Source organism: Corvus kubaryi, unplaced genomic scaffold, assembly GCF_017639235.1.
Source record: "Corvus kubaryi isolate FWS band 111438036 unplaced genomic scaffold, C.kubaryi_AGA036_p1.0 37396, whole genome shotgun sequence".
NCBI lineage: Eukaryota > Metazoa > Chordata > Aves > Passeriformes > Corvidae > Corvus > Corvus kubaryi.
This window is the reverse complement of record NW_024581135.1, coordinates 28644265-28663388: the sequence shown is the minus strand read 5'-3', so window position 1 is coordinate 28663388 and position 19124 is coordinate 28644265. Positions and strand designations below refer to the sequence as shown.

General features: G+C 39.2%; 2 protein-coding genes across 10 annotated transcripts in view; both read left to right on the top strand.

Moving 5' to 3' along the window:
* SLC39A10 (solute carrier family 39 member 10) overlaps positions 1-9975 on the top strand; it is a 75412-nt gene extending 65437 nt beyond the window's left edge. For all 9 annotated transcript variants that reach the window (XM_042041163.1, XM_042041162.1, XM_042041161.1 and 6 more), the window contains 4 exons: positions 1425-1505; positions 3242-3432; positions 6759-6927; positions 7815-9975. In XM_042041163.1, coding sequence (XP_041897097.1) covers positions 1425-1505; positions 3242-3432; positions 6759-6917 — 431 coding nt within the window. In that variant the 3' untranslated portion in view covers positions 6918-6927; positions 7815-9975. The remainder of the gene's footprint in view (positions 1-1424; positions 1506-3241; positions 3433-6758; positions 6928-7814) is intronic.
* A 5962-nt stretch (positions 9976-15937) lies between these two features.
* Positions 15938-18893, top strand: LOC121670642 (baculoviral IAP repeat-containing protein 5.1-like). Its single transcript, XM_042041164.1, has 4 exons — positions 15938-16088; positions 16770-16879; positions 17190-17304; positions 18418-18893. Exons 1-4 carry the CDS (start codon positions 15951-15953, stop codon positions 18610-18612), a joined length of 558 nt encoding a protein of 185 aa, XP_041897098.1. The 5' UTR covers positions 15938-15950; the 3' UTR covers positions 18613-18893.
* Positions 18894-19124: the final 231 nt, after the last annotated feature.

The following is a 19124-nucleotide window of genomic DNA, read 5'->3' as shown; positions in this document are numbered from 1 at the left end:
TAGTAATACTATTTCTATTATTGTTAATATGAAGAATTATACAGCACTTGTAAATAAAAACACACTGTGAGTCAGGTTACAGAAATAATATTTTAGAATTATTACTTAGGATAATTTAATTTTTGTTTAAGCAAAATATGGTTTTGGTTCATGGTCAGTATAGATTAATTTCTAGCCAAGTGCAGAAGAAATTGAAGTGCCAAATAGATTTTATTAGATTTATTAAATCAACCTTGAGTCACACAATGCTCTAAAGGTGATTTGAATTGTGAAGTGTATTAATTTGGATATGCAAGTCTACATGGTGGGGAGAGGACTGAAGCCCACACTTGTGATTTTTTACTAAGGTAGCTGCTTAAGAGTGTGCAGGGTTCTGAGCTAATGGCAGAAGGGACACACCCATTTTGAAGGATGGGGGATAAGCTATTTATCAGGGTCTCTAGTTAACAGTGGAATCTACTGCAGTTTCTCCACTTTCTTCAGACAATTTCTAAAGAAACTAAACTCCTTAAAAATTAACTTGTTACTTCATTTTCACATTAAATGTAAGACACTTAGACAATGGCTTCTAAGGCCTAAAACAATTACCATGCCTTCTGTTGAGAACTTCACAGTATTGAAAATCCATTTCTAAATATTCCTTTATCAACCCCAAACAGCTGAATCTGTGCTAAAATGTAGATTTTAGAAAAGCATGTTCATATTTTTAATATATCAAGCTATGAGGAATCCAGAGGAAAGTTAAGTCTCCCCTCTCTCTTCAGATTGTCTTCTCTTTCTACTTTATGCTGCCTGTTTTGACTGCTCACTGCAGGCTCTTTTTGTGCTTTTCTCTGCTACAGTACAGAAATTTAATACCAGTTTTCTCATCTCAGAATTATTTAAGGTATGAACTTAAAGTTGATTGAATTAAATTAGCTTATGCAAAAGTACTGAAAGATACATATGGCAATGTTTTTATTGTTTAGGTCTGGCTTACTAATATCGCTGATATGTCTTCTAAGAATATGTACAAAGTGCTTGAGAGGTTATGGGTTAAATACTAGTTTGGATTTCCAAGCTGGAAAGGAGAGAGCCAGACTCTTGCTCATGTGCATTCCTAGCTGCCCTCATGTACTTGAGAGTTCCTAAAAATGTAAAAGTGGTGCTATTTATTAGCTTTGTTGCCTTTATGTCTCAGTTTTGTCCAGTTGTGTTCTCTCCAGGGTTTGTCTTTCATATAAATGAGTAATAAAGGCCGCAGTGGTAATGCACATCCAGGGTACTTCCAGTATTTCCCTTATATGTAGGGACAGGACACAGACATACTGGAAAATATTAGTGTGCATTCTAACAGAAGGGTGTCAGCTCTGCAAAGTTGATTGATTTTCTGACCTGAAAATAGTGAAATATCATTTTAATTTTTTTTTCTTTTCTTTTTCTAGGAGCAGCTTTTAGTGCTGGACTGACAGGGGGAATTAGTACATCTATAGCAGTATTTTGTCACGAGCTTCCCCATGAATTAGGTAACTAAGTCTAGAAACTCTGTGCTCCATCTGTACAAAATCTTTTTCTAAAAGCTGCTGTGATACCATAATAAGCACAATGCAGTGCAGAAGCTGCAGGGGTGACCAGAACTTCAGAGGGTAAGGGAGAAATAATTGTTTCAGAGTAGGTACTACTGCAGGATTACATTGGCAGTGTCTAGTTACAGCAGTTCTGCAAAGCTTTCTGAGAGTGTTTTAATAATGTTCTTAGGAGCATGCATTTTATAGTTTCACACTACTCTGTGTGGCATTGTCTTACACAAAGTTAAGTCACATAAGTAAACACAGGTTTTTGTAAGTAAAATTCTGTGTGGGAACTCTTCAGAAGAGGCTTTGTACCAATTGTAGCCAAGTTCAGCAGGTGTGGCCATTTAGGGTAAAGCCTGTAGGCACTGTTACCAGTGCCATTGATTCTTCCCCCCCCCCCCCAGTTGAAGCGTTTCTTCTGGAGGTAGCTAACCATGATGAAACCTGTTGTTTTCACATAGCATGAAAATTTACTGCACCAGACTTTAAAAAGAGCAGCCAGAGAGAGGAGGAATCTTCTGTCTTGCCACTGATGTGAAATTGTGCTAGATTGAACTATGTCTGTACTCCCAGCTTGCTCACTTGAAGAGCTGCTGGCTCTGAATGATCAAAAGTGAGGTAAAACAAGTACTTCAAAACCCTTAGAGGTGATGAGGGAAAGCATTTTGTACAGGCTGCTCCTGAGCTATAAGTAAGTAGTGGGCACAGGTGGGGAATAATGGAGCAGATGTCCGTGGTTTGACACCAGTGTTGCACAATCATTGAGTGAAGCTGCTGCAGTACATAAAGCATTGCAGCATATATTACAGTGCTTAGAACTTGACAGCATAGCATGATGAAACTAACTTTGTATAAAGGGTGAGTAGTTCACAGTACCTATTTTTGGGGTTTTTTTAAATTTTGATAAGTTTTGATTCTAAGTTTTGATTCTAGGTGAAGCAAATAATTTCAGGCATATGAGACATAAGAATATTACGTTAATTACCCTCATGTCTGTACATCATCTTACACTTCTCACATTCAAAAGAATTCAGTTTGAATATAGTAAAACTATAAGAGCTGATTACAAGACTGAAGCCTAGATTTTTAAAGAGCATCTAGCTATTTTAGCAGAGCTGTCCTGATTTCAGAATAAAACACATTAACCTGACATGTCTTCATGTCAATAGCTGATTGAACATGGATGTGAAGTCATTCTTTGTGAGTGTAACTTTCTAGTGCTCAAATTCATTGTCACTTTTTGTGGGAACAAATGCCTCGTTATCCTCTTCCTGGATTTGCATAATGAGGTGTGGATAGCTAAGAGGAATTTTAACAGGTATTGATCGAAACTAAGCCTCTGGTTTTATGTGCCATGGAGAACTTCTGAGAAGTAAAGATGAGTGTGTGCCACACAGGTGTATTCTCTGTGGCAGGAGCAGATGAGACTCCTCCATTCACCCTTCACAGGTAATCACTGCTACATTTCTGACAATCAGCATGAGGAACACGCACCTTTAAAACATACTTTAATCAAGGGATTGCTGCACATAGGTACAATTTTTCCAAGGCAGTCGGTCCCTGTGGCTCAGTGGGCCTCTGAGCCCCCGCAGCAGCGTTGTTACTTTGGTGAGGCAGTGCCTGGAGGCCGATTGTCTCCTGCTGGGAGCAGCGCTGAGGCTGAGCCCGTGTTGTGTCATGTCCCCCAGGTGACTTTGCGGTGCTGCTGAAGGCAGGGATGACAGTGAAGCAGGCCATCGTGTACAACCTGCTGTCGGCCATGATGGCCTACATCGGCATGTTCATCGGCACGGCCGTGGGGCAGTACGCCAACAACATCACCCTCTGGATCTTCGCTGTCACCGCCGGCATGTTCCTCTACGTGGCCCTGGTCGACATGGTACGGCTGGGTGGGGCTGGGGCTTGGGGGCATTCTGGGTGGGAAACCTGGGACTTCTGTGGGGGCTGCACTTCAGTCTGATGTTCAGGTTCACTCTTCACTGAGATTGAATCATCATATATCCAGTTCTGAAAGGTTTAGTCTGAACTTTTACCGTGTGCAGCTGGTAATGCAGAGGTGGTGTGGTGAGTAGCTTTTAAAAAAATTACGCAGTGGAAAAATGCTGCTGCTTCAAGAACATACAGGTGCATTATCCTTAGTGTGTGTGCACCACAGAGCCAGACCCTTCAGGAAGCAATACTGCTGTGCATTACTGCATGTTACCAGTCCATATTCAGTCCTGCATTCTCTCCTCTAAGCTGCTTCAGAGCTTTATTTAAATAAGGCAGTTTTCTCCCTTCTTGTCTTTCCCAGCCCAAAGGTGATGGGATCATTTTTCACTTTTGGGGTATTTTGTAATGCTCTCCACTTCATTATGGAGACTTTAATTTGTAAATATATTGTTGTTATAAAGTCACTCTGTAATCTATTAACAGGTAAGTAAGTCCTTTTCAGGGCCTGCTAAATTGTTAAATAGAATGTCTGGGTAGACTGATCCTTTGGATGTTCTGTAGTAGCCTATAATGCCTGAAATATCACTTGGTTGTAAGCTCTGTGTCTGATACTTACTTCCCGTACTTACTTTTACTGAAGATGTCATGTATAAAGGAAGGCAGCATTTTCCTTCCTTCATTCCTTTTTCTTTCCCTTGGCCATTACAGTAGTAACCATAGTCAAAGCCCCATGGTCTGACTCAACAAGAGCAGGAAAGCTTCTGCAAGAGACACTTGAAACTGAACCAGAGTTTTGTCTTGGTGTTTGCATAATCAGCCTCCTTCTCAAAGACCTTGTTACCTGGCCCACAAGAAGAACAGATTTTGATTCCTCCCTAGCTGTGAGCAGAGGTTCACAGAGGTGCAGTTTTCTATCCATTCCTTACACCAGCCCATTGAGAATGAGCCTTTTGGTATTTTTGCATTTGACTGTCCTGAAGTTTGTCTAATTACATGGGTTTTAATGATAAGGATATTCCTCTCCAGTACCACCTAAACTCAGGTGTTTCAAAATCTTCAGGCTTTCCATGCTCTTATATGAAATTTCATTTGGTGATATTATAAGAGTAATCATAATATCCTCCTTCCTGACACTCCTGTTTTGGTTGAAATGGGTACATTGAATTGTCCAACTTGAATAATTTCATCTTACTGGGAAACAAATTTATCTGTTGCAGTTTTTGTTCCTTTTATCTCTAGTACTGACACTATAAGCTTTCAACTTCAAAAGGGTGTTATGTTTTTTTTAATTGACAGGACCGTTCTTTATATGGTCCCTGAAATTGGTCACATCAGTAGCCAATAAAGCAAAAAGTTTAGTAATCTTCAGACATGCTGTCAAACTAAATATCCAGCAGTGTTATAGCCCATTATAGTAATGCTAGGGTGAAGTCCTTTATTCTTAATGACTTGACAGTACTTTGTAATGTGGAGTAGTGTTTGCTGTTGAGCTGCCTGGTCTAGTGTATATGTGATAACCATTTAAACATTTTTCACACCAATTTCGGGGGTGGCTCATGGTTTTGTTTTTTGAGGGTTTGGGGGGTTTTTTTGTTGGGTTTTTTTTAATAGTTTAATAGTGGATCAAATTAATTACCAGGTTTATGTATCTTTTAGAAATACAGTAATACAAGATGAGATGGGTAGTATATTTGGGTTTTTAGCATCTTTGATGTCATTGTCTGTTGGGCAGTATTCAGGTTCTTGGAATAACCAAAACTATCCTAACCAATCTAATGAAGAGCAATAGTTTTCATTTTATTCTGTATCATCATTTTCTGTACTAAATGGGTCTTGAAGGAATTTCTGTAAGAATTCCTTCCTTGGAAGAATTACTGTAAGAGACTTAAAGATCAAAAGTGCCTCAAACACTGTTATATCACTGAAGGACTTTGCCCACTGTAGCAAACTGTGCAAAGAAGCAACTGCTGGTCTGCCACCACGGAATACCACCCCGCTGAGGATAGTCCTGACTTGAGATAAGATAAAGGTGGGACTATTGTCCCAATTATCTCAAGCCTAAGGAGAAGTAAGCAAGGCATGGGGAGAGGAATGTACCCACATGGCAAACCAGCTCAGCAGCTGTGCTGAAAATGAGCTCTGGCTGGGCCCAGCAGGGGGAGGCCACAGCCCAGCACTCCAGATGGGAGGCACCGACTCCAGGGCGGAGAGAGACTGAGATGGGACTCATTAGCATTGGAGGTGAGGGAACCATTTACCTGATAGAATAAGAGAACTGTGTAGCCAGTGAGCATCGAGCCTTTGTCTGCTAAAATGTGTAAATGGTGAGAAGTTTTGAGTGACCTCAGGACACCCACCCCTGGGAAGCCAGGGTGAATGGGACCAGGGAGACACCGGCTGGATCCATGGGTGGTGACTATCTTCTGCTTCATCTTTCTCACTCTCTTTCTTTCTCCTCTCCCTCCTCTCTCTTTCCTATTTTGCTCTCTCTCTACCTCATATTTGCAGTTAAATAAAATCTTGACTTTGGCATATGGTCTCATATGCACCTTAATTTGGGCAGAAGCATCTCTCAATAATCAAATCTTAACATTTACTTCCTGCTTTCTTGAATTAATTTCCTTGTAAATATGTTACTTCTGTTCTATGTGGAGGGCTTTGTAAAACACAAAGTTTAATTTTTACATCTTCCAAGAGCACTACTATTAGTTGCTTTTGTCAGTACTCTGCCTTTTCCTCACAGGTGAGGAATATGAGGAATGTCCAGAACTTTCATAAGTTTTTATATCTGCACATAAAATTTCTCTTGAATTGCTTGTAGCTGTCATTCCCATATTTAAAAGGGATATGTATGTGAATATGTGTAAGCATCTCACATGACACATGAATGGCTAAGTTAATCAAAGTCATGTGTTTATTTGAGCATGACTTAAGTTTTTACTCTATTAAAATTAAAGGAGCAGAACTTGAAGAATGTTGGGCTGGTCCTTAGCTTAAGGAACTTAATGTTCAATTTAATGGATGATCCAGTAAAAGTGTAAGAAAAAAAGAAGTCCAAAGGAAAGGTATTTTTAGTTTGTTTTGTAAATATATCACGTGATTCATATTTTTATTGAATGGAGTGGTTCAGTAGAATTTAAGCTGTGTCTTAGTGTATTGGTTTTATATCTGAACCCTGGAGTGTATATTCTTAACAATATCATCTTCTAAACTTATCCATGTATAAATGGAATAGAGTTAAAATAATTTTCTAAATTGTTTTGTATCTTCTAGCTTCCAGAAATGCTTCATGGAGATGGAGACAATGAAGAGCATGGTTACTGTCCTGTGGGGCAGTTCATTCTTCAGAATCTGGGCCTGCTTCTTGGATTTGCCATCATGCTGGTGATTGCCCTCTACGAAGACAAAATTGTGCTTGACATCCAGTTCTGACCTAATGCTGGTAATCACTGTGGTTCCAGTCTGTTGCTGTCTGGCTTTGAGTCTGCACTGTGTCTCTGTGTGCATGTTGCTCAGAGGACACGTGGTGCTTGCACTGCTTGCACAAGGACAGGAGATTGCTTTCTGCCTAGAGTAGCTTCTGCTTCTGTCTAATCCCAACACAACTCCTAAACTCGAGTGAGCAACGTTTAGGAAACCCTAAATATGAGAAATAAGGGCCAAGCTCAGGGTGCAGTATAAGGGAGCTCTGCTTGCCTAAGAAAGAAAAAGTACAGGGAATGATCTTCCCATTTGGGAAAATACCATTCCGTTAGTGCACTTGGACAGAACCCAGATGTTCAGCTGAAACTCACACCTGTGCAAGGAACCCAAGGAAGCTTTTAGTGCCACATGACTCTTGAGTAGTGCATAGATGTCTCTATGTATGTATAGATCTATATAGATATACACAGATGTGCACACATACACGTGTGTGTGCACCTCTGTGTGTGTATATATACATATATATTAATCCTGTGCTGATTTTTCTGCATAGTGGTGACTTGAAGTACTCAGTCTTAGAGCAGGACATGACTGGAAACTACTGTGCTGACTTAAATTTTTAAAAAGAAACCCCAAACCTAAAGACTGTTTAAATTCTTACAAGCTGTGTTAAGCTGCCATCCATCATTCCAAAGCTCTTGTGTAAGAAGGCAGCCTGTTGCCATGTACTCTGCAAAGTGTAACTTCTGTCGAGGGTCAGTTTGATGATGTTTTTCCCAACTGAGATTTATTTGATGTTTGTTCCTTGATATTAGTAGGAAAATGCAAAATGCAGTAGAATTAGTGTTAGCTTGGGAACATCCCTGACCTTGGAGTTACTGAGCTGTTTCTGGTTCTTTCTTACAGACGCTAAACATGTATTGTGTGCCACTTGCAGCATAAACTACTGAAGAATTGTGGCTGTGAATTTGTGCAAACTCTTCTAACAAGAGAATCCATGTGGGAATTTCTCCATTTTTTTAAACGATTATTTTGGACTGTTTTCTTCTCTTCATGTTAAAACAAACCAAGGTGCAAGATGCTAGTTCCTGCAGCTGGACACAAAGGTTAAATTGTGCTCTGTGTATGTTGTACTGGTAGGGTATTTCTGATACTGTAACAGCGGATCAAGTCTGTTCCTACAATGCCTTGATATCAGATGATGTGACACCAGCCATTTCTGGCAGTAAAGAGTATGTAAGAAGATTTCTACTTCCAGTATAAAGGAGTTCATTTCTATGATATTTTTTTACAATTCTGGTATTCAAATTAGATTATTAAAAAGCAGATGTGGTAGAACCATGGTAGAACCATCAATTGGAAGAATAGACTGAAAGTTTGGGCCTTAACTTGCTGGGACCAGCTGTCCTAGTTCAGATTGTGCTGACAGGCATGTATTGCCAGACATGAGTTAGTTCTTGTACCCATCTCCTTAAAAAAAAAAATAAAATTATGAGTTTGTGGGGAGTGCAAGTTGATTCTGTAGTACCAGTCCTAAGCATGGTAGTAGCTTTTTTTTAAAACGTCCAGTTCGTCTCTCTTCTGTGTATGCCAGGTAAAAGCTGTACTTTGACTATGTGCCGTAAGTTTTAAAGTTCCAGTCTGCTTGGTGCCAGTGTAGCTGCTAAAAACACTAATCCTGACGCCTTTAATGAGAGCCAGTGGGTATCTGCATTCCATTTCAAGTTCCTGTGTTTCCTGTGGCCCTTTACTTTGCAAGCTTCATTGATCAGTTTAGTTTTTACTGAGAGCAGCTCATGTGTTTTAAAAGTATCAGTTGGTTGCCAGTATTTCTTCCTAATGCAGTATCAGGAAACAGTATTAAGGGTCCATTTCAAAGAAGAGTGCAGTTTCTTCAGTGAAGAAGCCAAAAGCCCAGAGTTCAGGCATGCAGCCGTTTGATGTTCTGAACTGAAGCTTTTCTTTTTTTCTTCTTTAAACGTTTACTGTAGAACCCTGATTAGCAAACACACTGTTGTTAGCTTCAGATTGCTGAATTTCTGCAGTGAAAAGCTCCTGGATGACACTTTTGCATAGTGCCCATGTTAGGTCAATGAGACAAAACTTCCTGGATACCTTCTGAGGATCTGAGTTGAAACAATCTCTGTTTCTTATGTATTAAACTGACTGACTTGAGTTTTCTTTTCTGTTAATTCTGTCTAGCATAAGGGAGTCATTATGCAGCTGAACTGATGTTTTGTCAAACCATTTTTTAAGGTTTATTTCTCTTAATTCTTTTCAAATGAAGATTTCTGTATTTCTGGTAGTATATTTACTGTTGTATTAGTTGGAATGTGGTTATAGCTTAATACACTGCCTCTGTAGGAAGACAGTTCACTTCCTTCCAAGACCATCTTCAGACAAGGGAAAAACATGGTCTTTGAAGGTAGGCACTGTATTTTTCATGGAATATAGATTGTTTACTTTTATTTTCTAGTATTTATTGCAAATGTAACAGAGCAGTGTAACAGCTGTGACTTCTCTAATGTTTCCACCAGTATTGAATTCCAGATGATTCTAATGTACACTTTCGAGTCATGTTACAGACAATCTGAATTCCATTACATTTCTACTTGGCTTCAACATTCCATTTTGCTTGAATCCAGAGTCTCATTTAACTTGTATTTGTTGGAGGGCATAAATGTTACTTGTATATTACAATGCTGTCACTGTGTGACATCCCATGTGAATTCTGATGTAAATCACATTGCACTCAATCCGCTGTGATTACGCTTAGAAAATGTTGTAGTTGCTAGATGCAGTGTGATTTTTTTTTTATATAATTTTTTTTCTTTCCTCTCCCCATTAACAACTGAGTCTATGGTTTAAAATGTGATAATGGTCCAATAAGATAACTTGCTGAGCTATTGGTTTTTTGTTATGACTAAATCATTTTTTAAAAAATTTTATAAAGCTGGAAATTATCAAATGCTGTTTTGTTCATTGTCAACAGTGTTGTGTTCATTTTATGTATGTTCCTTATACATAAGGAGCCTTCAGAAAATAAAAAAATTATTCAAGGAGCAGATACTTTTGTAGGGTTTTGTAAGGTTTGATTACTTTTGTGTTCTAGTATTCTGTCTCAAATGCAACATTGTAAAAAACCTTGAGTAAGACTCACTCATCCACAATCCTGCATTTCTGCCTTCAGAATGCTGTTTACCACTCTTTTTAGTTCAGCAGACATCACTACAAGCCCCTAAAAGAAATTCTGAAGAGGAAGGTGTCAAAATACTTTGCTTAACAGGGTTGCTTAAACAATTAAAAACCAACATAAATGCTCTGTCCAACAGTCGTTACAGACTTCCAGGTCAGTCAGGTAGAGCAGTACTGAAAACAAGAATGGTGGATCAGGGGATTTCATGGACAGTTACTGTGATCTTCTGGCTGATCGTGTAGTTGTTGGATTGCTCAGGGAAAAGGTCCATAGCCTCTTAAAAGCTGCCATTACTGGGAAGTTCTCACTCCCATCCTTCAGAAACATGGTGTTCCCAGAGCACATTTGAGTTTTACTGACTGTAAACCCTCTTCACTATTGGTTCACATTCTGTGGCATTGCTGCAAGTGCCTTACTCTAAAGGAGCAGAATTCCCTCTATTACTGCAGTAAAAGTTACTAGCTTAGAATGAACAGAATCCAGTTGCCTACAGCTGTGTCTCTTTTTCTTTCTCTAGGCTTACAAACTGGACTAAAACTGGCCAAGGAGTTGAAAATTGTTAGAAGCTGGAGGAAGTAGGAGATACATAAACTGACTGTATAGTCACAAAATGCTTCCTCAGGAAGACAGTCAGAAAAAATATAAAACTGAAACAAAGCCTTAAAATGTTCTTAAGTGGAAAAGTAATTTCACTAGAATGGAGATACAACACAATAAAGTACAGTAAAAACTGGTGAGGGAATGTGAACATACTAACATGGATATACAGTAGAAGGTTAGGGTAAGATGGTGTGTGGCTTTACATACCTGTGTAAGAAGAATGTTGTCAAATAACAGTTGTGTTCCTGACTGATCCTTGGTAATATCAGCATTTTCAGTCATTCCAAAGATCTCTGGGAAGGGATTCTGTGGAAGTGTCTTTGCATATTCAATACAGCTTTGGTACTGAAAAAAGTTGGGGAAAAAATACCTCTAGATGGAAAAGATGCAGAAGCAGCCAACCAGCTCACAAGAGGCCACAACCACGCCAGGCTTTCCTAGTGGGATGAATAGAGTGTGTAACTAAGATGTAAAAGGCAGTACCAGGGTGGGCTGTGCTGCACAAAGTCCTTTGGTCTTGCCCTCAAATCAAGATTGGCTTTGGTTAACTAATTTCTGAAAAATTCTGGCAGCTGATGAAAATTCTGTTCAAATGAGACACCAAGTGTAAGGGGCTGCAGCCCCTCTCTGGCCCCACTGCTTGCCAGCTGTCTGAAGGTGTTCTGCTGCTGACTGACACAACTCCTGTGTGATCAATTAAGCTGATTACTGTGGCCTTTCTACCTCCAGTAGATACAATGAATTTCTGTTAGGCCTATTTTAAAATGCTTTTAACTGTACCTGGCTGGGCTGTGTCTTTGAGCGCTGACTCACACAGAGCAGTGAATTTAGATGACAGTAATAGGGTGGTGTTTACATAATGTCCCTTTCTCAGAAGTCACTGAAACAAGGCCTGATAGAAGGTGAGATTAAGCCACCAAAGCAAACAGTGACTGAGTAAACACTGAGACACACATCAGTTTCAGTACAGATACTTTTTTTTTTTTTTTTAAATAAGCTGTTGGTAATTCTGTTGTTCTGAGATACTTACATCTCCTTCAAGAGAGGCAAAATAAACACCACTTGGCTCAAGTATATAATTGACATTTGTAATGGATTTCCAAGGACGACAACATGTTCAGAACACTTACAGAGACAGTCCCAGTCCTCAGTGCCTCTGGGACCATAACTGCATTCCCCAGTCACACAGTGAGGAGCACCAGCTGGCACCTCCTGCTGGAAACCAGGACAGTGATCTGAGCAGCAGCCTCATGCTTCCCTGGGCAGCTGTACCAACATCACTGTAATTCACCTGGAAGGCAGCCAGAATTCTCACTGGAAAGTTTAAAAGCTGTTAATTACTTCTGCTAGTTCATGTTTGAACCATTTGATCTCCAGCCCTTCAAATACTTTTTAATAATCATCCCTCAAGTCACCCAGCCATTGCTGCTTTTGAAGAATAATAGCACCAAAAGTTTCTGTAGTAATGCAGCTGAAACTCCCTGAATACAAGCTTATGGAAAACTTTTCCAAAATTATCTCTTGTTTGGCATCTTTCTGAAATAAATGTATGCTGTTACAAGGCCATAGCTGTGCTCATCATTTTTTAATTTTTTTAGACAATAAAACATGCCTTAAGTCTTTAGGCTAGGAGAAACTGCACTCCTCCTAGGTGCATAAAAACAAAAAATTATGAGTGATTGATAACAGACAATTATTTGAAGGAAGGCAAGAGTGGGTGATACACTGAGAACTGGGATAAAGCAAAACAGTCCAAAGAAATGTTTACTACATCAAAATTATTACCTTGCAGGGGAAAAAAAAGGTTCCATCCCTGCTAGGAACTGTATTTGCTATTTGTTCAGAACCTTTGGTCATGTAGTAGGAGGACATCCCCGTCACAACCCACCCACCGCCCCACTTGCTTCAGGAAAGAAACACCTCCACGAAGTGCTTCCACCCCTTGCCTATTAACCACATTATTGCTTGGCTCTGCCTGTTAACCACACTAATAACCAAAGTCACTCCCGGCTGACAGTGAAAGCAGCACCCCTCTTCCTGCCAGTCCCTAACTTTAACAGATTTTGGCCATGCTGGGCTGCTTAGGAAGCTGGAGCTCAAAGAAGTGCCATGTATTGCTGGCAGATTCCAGAGAGACTTCAATGGAAAACACGCAGAGGGAAACTCCCTCTGCCAGAGTTCCTCAGACGGATCTCAGCTGGTTTCACTCCGCAGCAGTCCAGGGGCTGGTCGTGTCCCTGTCACTGAGTAAATCAGAGACAGCCACCAGGGGTGCCACTAGGATACTTTACACCTTGCCGGAGCTGCTCTTCGTGTCCTGCACAGTGGTGCTGTTCTTGAGCACCACTCAGACCCCAGCTTCTCCTGCTCACACACCGTGAGTCAGGGGAAACCTTCTCTTGACAAACAAAGGCCTTCAGCAGGAGGTCATTAAATGGTACTGAGCATCAGTTCCAAATAGTCTCTTAAACCTCAAAGCAATTTTATTTTTTAAAGCTATTTATTTATGTATACCTAATTAATATACATTACAATTGTATGTATGAGACCATGCACCTATACATTTTTTTAACACCATTGTATTATAAAATACTGCTCACACAATATTTTAGCTTTTTTTTTAATCCTTACCAAGAGAGATTTCTGGCCTTTACAGAAAGACATCAGGTAGAAATATTTAGTTTGGTTTTCAACTGAGACCATTTAGCTAAGTATACAACCTCATTTAGATGGCCTACATTAATTATAAAAAAATAATGCAAAATAATGTAAAATCGGACTGCAAACACACATCCAGTTATATGAAAACAGTGGATAGGTTTTCTCAGTCTTACCTTTTTTTTTAAATAAACACCTAGAGAGCTTGTATTACTAATGCTACAGCAACACGTTTCAATTGATGAAGTGTGAGACAAGCAATAAAATAAAAAATAAATTTACTCCACTATTGCCAGTAATTGAAACTACTTTCCTTGTAGTGGAAGACAACTATTTAATTTCGGAGGCTTTTTCCTCCCAGATCATGTATACACATTCATCAGGGTCAGCTTTAACTGATTTACAGAGTTGCAACATTACTCACAGGCTTCTGCACTTGTTGGAAAAGTCAGGATCAGATATTGAATATCAGATATTTAATGTACTGTATAGTTTAAAATACAATTTAAATCTCTTCTTTCATGTCATGCCACCTCTTATCTATCTTCCAGTGAAAAGCTCCAACTACCCATCCATTTAATCTGGAACTATAAAATTCTGACAGTTCCAGAACACTCCTGCAAACAGTATTCTCCTGAAGGATGTAGGCAACCTGCCATAAAATGCAGAATGCCTTTGCAGCTTGGTGGCTGGAGACTTGAAATATATCTGTCATTCTCAATAGCATGGAATTCTGACAGAATAACAGGCAGGAAATGCAAGAAATAAATCTCAGAATGTATTCTTACATGTATAATCTTACTTTCTAGTATTCTAACAGTACTTTTCTATGTAAGAACTCATTTGGGCTGTTGGGAAATTTTTGTTTGTTTGTTTTAAATGCCATAATAAAAGTTAAAGGAAAAAAAAAAAACATATTTCAATTCTGATGTATAAATGTCACCCAGCATTCCAAGGTCCTATATTACTATGGTGTTTTGATTAAATAATATATTACATATAATGCATATCTGAAAAAAATAGCGTTTTCAGATAAGACTGCTTACATTAAACATTTAAACTATTATGGTTTTATTCCATTTTTCCATTTGAAATTACACAAACCAATTAGTTAAATAGATCATGACATCACAAGGTTATAAAATATGCCAAAATATTTAACCTACAGTTTCTTTTAAACAACAGACAAATTATTAATTCCTGAAAACAATCCATTTGCATTAATTAGTGCCTTGTGTTAAAGAGAAGCATGAGATCAATTTTAACATGTTTTGGGGCAGTTAAAAACAGGCTTTGAGTTTACTTTGGCATTTCAACTTTTATTTAAACAAAGTTCCTTGCTTCATACAAATACACTCACACATCCACACACAGACATCAACTACATTAAAAAAGATATAAAAATGCTTGATCATCAGCAAACTTAAGAAGGGCTGCCCTGGAGTCAGTACCAGGAGAAACTATAAATATCAGTACTTGAAGGGCCCAGGTTCTGAATGATAAATTCCTGCACCACTGGTATTACCTTGGGAAAAAAAAAAAAAAAGGAATGAAAGTGCCCTATTTTCATGTAACACATATTACTCTAAATATCTGAATATAAATTTCAAGGGCAGTATTCCTGCATATAAAATTAGACACCAGTACAGTCCCAGAGGAATCAATGATGTAGCATTTGTAAATCTAGGCAAAAACTATGCCCTAAGAGCTGACCTTGGAAGTCCTATGCAAATGTTCTTTAATCCCATTTCCATCACCACATCTGGACAGAAGCATGAGCTGGATTATTTTCTGCACTTACTCCATCTGTATTATGGAGAAGATCTAAGTTTTCAATTCTCACAATGCAACGCCTTTCAAAGGTGCTAAGATCTTGGCTTAGAAAGCTGCTGCATGCAGCAGTTTTAAAGATACTGGTGTTTAAACTTCCTACTGAGTTTAACTGGACTCTGTACTGAAATAAGAGACAGTTTATAAAATGACAGCTTAATGCTTTGATCCTGTAAACCCTTAGATATACATCTTTAAAGTATTATCATCCACTCTATTGCTGGGCATGCTCTACAATATTTTAAGATAGAATAGAATAATTAGAATATTATAAAATAACCATCTCTTCTTTAAAGAAATGCAACAGTATTTGTAAAGATGATCCTAAGAATTAATCTCTGAACGTGAAATTCAAGAAACACTGAAGGATTCAAACAGCAATGTTAGTTCAACCCCTTTGGTGATAATCAGGATAATATTTTTTTAAATTTTATACAGCAAAGTTACTGTATTTGTAATTAAAGTTTTAACTTGCAGGTTTTTAGATTTCAATTATAAAACCTGCAATTAGCATAGGTCCTTTCAGTTAAAAAATATATTGCATAACCAAGGACACAGAATGTGATACAAGGGAAAAAAGTTCCAGTAGCTTCATTTCTCTTGAGGGTCCTGCCTATAAGCTCAGCTATGTTAGGAGGGGACTAACACTCCTTGAGGCCCTCCCCTGCTTTCCAGGTGCAATGTGTCACCAATTACCAAGGCCTTAAATGTGAGAGCAGGAGGGCGGCTCTGGCTTACACTGACTGCAGGCTTCATAGATGGAGCTACTCCTACAAGAGCTTAGTTCAGCTTCCAAGCTCTTAACTGACTTTAGGGAGATGTACGAATATGAGAACCGTTTAAAAACCTTCACCAAGTGGCCCTTCCAGGAGAACTGCAAGTGCACTCCAGGGAATGTAAGTCTGAAGATGGTTATTTTGCCTCTGCCTTACTTTTTATGTACTGTGCTTGATTGTGAAGTCATTGTTAAGTGTATCCATGTTCAAGAGGAGTCCACTAAGCCTGAAAAGTTAAATACTGCAGCTTTCCTCTGTTCCCTGCTCAGAAATACTATAGTAGGATTAACTGGTTTTTCTAGTTTAACTAGAAATCTAAATCTAAAATTTAGATTTATCTAAAATTTAGATTAACTAGTGTTTGGTCCATTAGTCTGCCTACAGATTTTAATACAGTTACTGTTCTTGTTCCCCTTATTTTTTTGTTCCTGTCATTTAAAAATTAATTTCTTGTATTATGTGCTCTTTCTAATTGCAAATATCTATTGATGACACAACAGCCTACATTAGAGTAAACGATTACGCATCCAGCAGGAGGGATGAAGTAGTGCAATGATCACTGCTTCAGATTCAGAGATGGAAATTTAAATTTAAAAATCCACCTGATTTCTACTTCGGCACACACATGACACTGCCAGCCTGAATCTCAGATGAGTCATACTGCAAGAGTTACCTGAGAAAGTGCTTGATAACTTGTACAAACTTAATTTTTGGTGTCCCGACTAGACATGATTCTAAAGTGGCAGGAAACACAAGTAGTGTGTGGGATAAGGCTCTAAACTTCTAAACTGTCCCCTGCAGATGGCAAAGGCTGGCTTCATCCACTGTCCAAGTGCAAATGAACCAGATGTGGCAAAATGTTTCTTTTGCTTGTTAGAACTGGAGGGCTGGGAACCAAATGATGACCCATGGTAAGCACAGATACAACAATGCTCTTGAAGTATCTCTCCGAACTTCTTTGGTAATCTACAATGAGTTAATGTTGTTGTCAGTTTCCACCATGACAGTTCACAAAATTGGAGGTTTATCTTGTCCAGTAACTTTGAAATAGTTTAACTAGCTTTTCTCTGAGATCCACTAAAATCTGTTTCATGTTTTCTGTAAGATACTGTTTCTGACAGCACAAGTACTGAAGAGACCTGCCTGTCCAGATCTCTTCATCTCCTGAAACGTAACTTGCATAGGTTTAACATCTGTTCTTATTCTGGGTTTATCTTGCAGGGAGAAACATGCCAAACATAGCACCTGTGACTTTTTATCCCTTCCCAAGCACTTTGATGAGCTGACAATGGAGGAGTACTACATGCTGGAGATGACACGGCTCAGAACCTTCATTGTAAGTGTTAACCACAGAATCTGAAATTCAAAGCTAGAATGTAAACAAGAACTTCTCTTGCTAAGATTTCCAAGCACCAGCCAGGAATGATTGTCAAAGGCTAGAACATGACTTATTCTGAAGTAATGATTTATGTGCATTATTGGCTAAGAAACCTGCACCTAAGCACTTCTCAGTGTAGTTTATTGTCTGGCTTTTGAAGGCAAACCTGTTTCCTTTAGATGTGTTTTTCCAACAGCTCATTACAGCAGAAAAAACAATATGTAGGGTGCGATAATCAATGCAGAAAACTCAACAATGAGCAGCTCTATCATTTTCAGGAGGGATGAACAACATGTGACAAGACAAAATTTGACCAGATCATTGCTTCACATGTCCAGTTTCACATATAAACCTGCCTAATTAAACTTTAAAGCCCATTTCTAATGTTTTCTCCTCCCCACTCCTAGGGTTTCATGCCATAGTGTTGACATGTAAAAAAGCACACAACTGAGCTGCTCTGTTGATAAAGATCAGCTGATCTTTGATATGTGAACCCTAATCCTATGAATAGTAAGAATCAAGTGAACCAAGTTCCCTGATGAGGAACAGTAAAAGGTTCTGCATATTATGTGTTGGTGGGTTTGCACAAATAAGATCTTTGCCTTGCTAATAATGTTCTGTATTAAATATATACCTGGTGACTGTCAAGGTTAGGTATTTCAGGTCACTGTGCAACAGATTAAACTACAAAAAAATAGGATCCTGTAGCACAGTGGGACCAGTGATATCTTAGAAGGTGGACTAAGAGTGAGGTGATGTTACCTAACTTGAACTGTGAATGATTTAGAGCAATGTTTCAAGGTATGAAAGGGGTCTTGGCAATAATATGACTTCATTTCTAAGTATAGTATATAAAAAACTTGAAGCAGCAGCAGCTTCAAGTGGAGACACTTAGCCCCCAGGATCCTGTCACCTGTAGCTGGGAAGGCTGTGCACTAGGCTCACCAGGGTATGATTGCTACTGTGAAGCACTGATACCCAAATGCAGCCTGAGGAGGGGGATTGGAATCTGGCTGAACTGCACAATTAAACTGCTCAGTTGAAAGGCTCAATCTCTTGCTTTGACTCAAGTGCAAGGTCGGCAGGCGCACAATAAACGCTTTTCAAGAAGAAGTCGCGGCAACAAGGCAGCGGTTCGTGGATTACTTTGGCTGCAGACCCCAGCTCCCAGCACCGCTGCCTCTCAGGGATGAGCCAGCAGCCCGGAGACTCAGCTGCCAGGCAAAACGAGCCCAAGTGAAGTCTGATTCTAAAAGTGTCTCTTAAAGTGGTGCAAACATCTCTCTTTACCTGGGTGTGAATCTAAAGCTGAACAGGGGGTGTGAGGAAGTGTATGTAGAGAATTGCTCTCAGCCTCTCTGGATCAGAGCAATGAGTAGGGACAGTTATGGCCTGTCTTTCACAGTGTGCTTTCTTGGTATGGCTGGGTGTGGGGAACTAAGAGTAGTCCCACCACCCTGCCTGTGTATGAAAAATGTCTAAGCACATACTTTCATTCTGGTTTTTAGCAAGCTGAATTTTTTTTTGGAATAAAGATTCACAACTGAGTACTTTGTGGTCTGTGTTAAAACCTTGTACCTAGGCAGACTCAAATCAGAGCAGTTCTGCTTCAAAACACCTTCCAGTGAACAAAATGGATCTGTGTGCCTCCAACAACTGGTTTCAGCACCTGCATTATCTACACCCCTGCTTACCACTAAGTTGTCTTTCTAGACCAGACAAAGTTGGCACAGATAATGACATCCAGCAAAAATAGGGGGGTGTACTGAATGAGGGCA